This window comes from Cynoglossus semilaevis, chromosome 19, assembly GCF_000523025.1.
Source record: "Cynoglossus semilaevis isolate Cse_v1.0 chromosome 19, Cse_v1.0, whole genome shotgun sequence".
In the NCBI taxonomy this organism is placed as follows: Eukaryota; Metazoa; Chordata; class Actinopteri; order Pleuronectiformes; family Cynoglossidae; genus Cynoglossus; species Cynoglossus semilaevis.
The window spans coordinates 6,133,284-6,135,801 of NC_024325.1; the positions used below are offsets into that span (position 1 = coordinate 6,133,284).

Here is a 2,518-nt window from a genome sequence, read left to right on the forward strand (position 1 = left end):
GCTAAACTTCCTGTAGACTTCCCTACAGACAGGTGCTGACTGTAGAGCTAACTGTTCAGAGTTTGACTCTGAAATCAGCTGGTCAGGTTTAATCTACAATAAAGACAGGCTGAATATAGCCAGCATGAAAAAGTATTCAACCAGAACTCAATTAAGGTGTTAAATACATTTTATTAAAAATACTAAAAACCTAAATCAGTCCACATTTCCTGCAGTATAACATCATGAACAATTAAAATTACTTGCAAGTCTCTCAAACGTAGGCTCCTCCACTGGCTGAGGAACGTGGGGCCGAGTATTTCACCGAGTATCTGCTGTCCTTTTGCTGCTCACACTGGCAGCAGAGCAGCGCTCCCCCGACGAGCAGGAGTCCTGCCGATCCCCAGCCGATGAACAGCGCGGCTCCGAGCTCTCTTCTCTGTGCGTCGATCATAACAGGGTTGTAGAAGTTCCTGATGACCTCATGTGCAGACCACGACACAGGAATCAGGCATAAGACGCCACCAACGATGAAGAACACACCTGCAACGATAGCTACCCTGCTTTTAGCAACTTCATCGTCAATGCAGTTGGTGCACTTCCCTCCAGCGACAGACAGCAGCACTCCCATTAAAACGATGAGGATGGAGATGATGACCAGAGCCCGGGCGGCCTGCAGGTCTCGGGGCAGAGCCAACATGGAGTCGTAGACCTTGCACTGCATCTGGCCAGTGCTCTGCTTCACACAGTTCATCCACAGGCCTTCCCAGAAGATTTGTGCTGTGACAATGTTGTTGCCAATGAAAGCGGATACCTTCCACATGGGCAGGGCACAGATGATGATGTCTCCCAAAAAGCCAATGGATGCCAAGAAGATGCCAAGGATCTGGAGGCCTGCAGACGCCATCGTTGTCTCAGGATATGGACAGAGCAGCAGTGAAATATATGGCCTGCTGTCACAGCTGCAGCTTTTATACATGCTGTCTCTGCTCTGCCTCTCCTGATTGGCTGTTCACAATTATCCAAACTGAAAACACCTGTGGTCATTAGGAGCTGGGCACTCAGTACACCACACAGGAGGTGTGGATAAACCAACAAAACACAGCTGTGATATGAAGCTCGAGTCAATATATCTGTGTCACCTGTCACTATTCTTCTTCTTTTTTTTCCTCAAACAGAAGAATATTATTTATTGTGACTTTTACTGGATGATTCCAAAAAAAAAAGTGAACACTAATGAGTCAGCATTTGTTTGGCCAGTGATGTAATCAAGTGACTTCACATGTGTCACTTACTGGTACCCTCTTACACCTGACATTTCCTCTTAGGTTAATATCTAAATAAATTCCACATTTATTAAGATTTGAAGGAAACAAATGTAGAAGTGAACTTAACTAATCAGTGATTAGTCTTAGTGACTTATCCTGACCGCCTTATATGCTCTGAAAACAGGGGAGTGACTTCCTGTTTGCTCTGAATGTAACTTTGTACCGGACTTCATAAACAGGAATGACTTTTTCTATGGTTTGGATCTAACCTATTGTATTAAAATAAATCAACATCTTGTGATGTCGTAACGTGCTGAGGTTAAATATTTATTGTCCCGTGTTATCTAGGTATGTACGTAGTAGAAAACATCGTAGCCTTTAGTGATCTTTGAAACACAGGTTATCTGGGTTTTCAACACTTCTGCTAATGTTTGCTGACACTGTTGCCTCCTCTAACAAAACCAGTCCAAGATGTACATTAACTGAACCACAAGACTACTGACTAATGTCTGCCCATTAAGGCTTCAACAATAGGTTTTTTTTTTTTTAATGTTTAGGAGTCAGACGGCAACACTGAGTCTGGACCTGTTTGTTTCTCCCCACTGTTGCTAAAATGATTGCTTAATGTGTGACTTATCTTCTTCACTTTGTACTGTTACCATAGTATGAACATTACACCTGCATTTTCCCACTGTTAAATGGGTATTTAGGGGGATATTTTAAGTTTAATTCCTATTTATATCTCAAACTGTAAAGTCCATTGAGACAAATATGTTTTGTGATGTATAAATAAAATGACCTGACTTGACATTTTGGTCAAATGTTGTCCAACATCTGGTGATGTTAAATCATGAAATAGCTAAACCTTAGCCTAAGTATTAGCCTAGAAAGATATTTCCATTTTTGTTCATTCATTTTTAAGTGCAATTTCATCTGTGGAATTCTAAATTTTGATGTGTGACTTCTGCCTTTAAGCATACTGTATAACACAGAATAAAGATGCGACATGTCTTTTCTTACTGTTGACTCATATACTGTTTACCATATTGTGACATAACACATCCTCATTCATCTCCTTCTGCTTCCTCTTCTTCTTCTTATCTTCATCCCACATGCTTCTCTTTCTCTGCAGACTCCAGGCTACTTTCCTTTTGACTATCATCAGTAATTTACCATGTATCTTAGAAGTTCAGTGAATGCACATTTGCAATAACTGCCTTGTCGCAAAATGACTCTACGACATTCTCCATCATCAACTATAAAGGATTCTC

General features: G+C 41.2%; 1 protein-coding gene across 1 annotated transcript; it reads right to left on the reverse strand.

Annotated features, from left to right (window-relative positions):
- Positions 1-151: 151 nt before the first annotated feature.
- LOC103395009 (claudin-like protein ZF-A89) lies at positions 152-929 on the reverse strand. The gene has a single exon (XM_008332539.3). It carries the CDS (start codon positions 884-886, stop codon positions 254-256), a length of 633 nt encoding a protein of 210 aa, XP_008330761.1. The 5' UTR covers positions 887-929; the 3' UTR covers positions 152-253.
- Between the last annotated feature and the right edge of the window lie 1,589 nt (positions 930-2,518).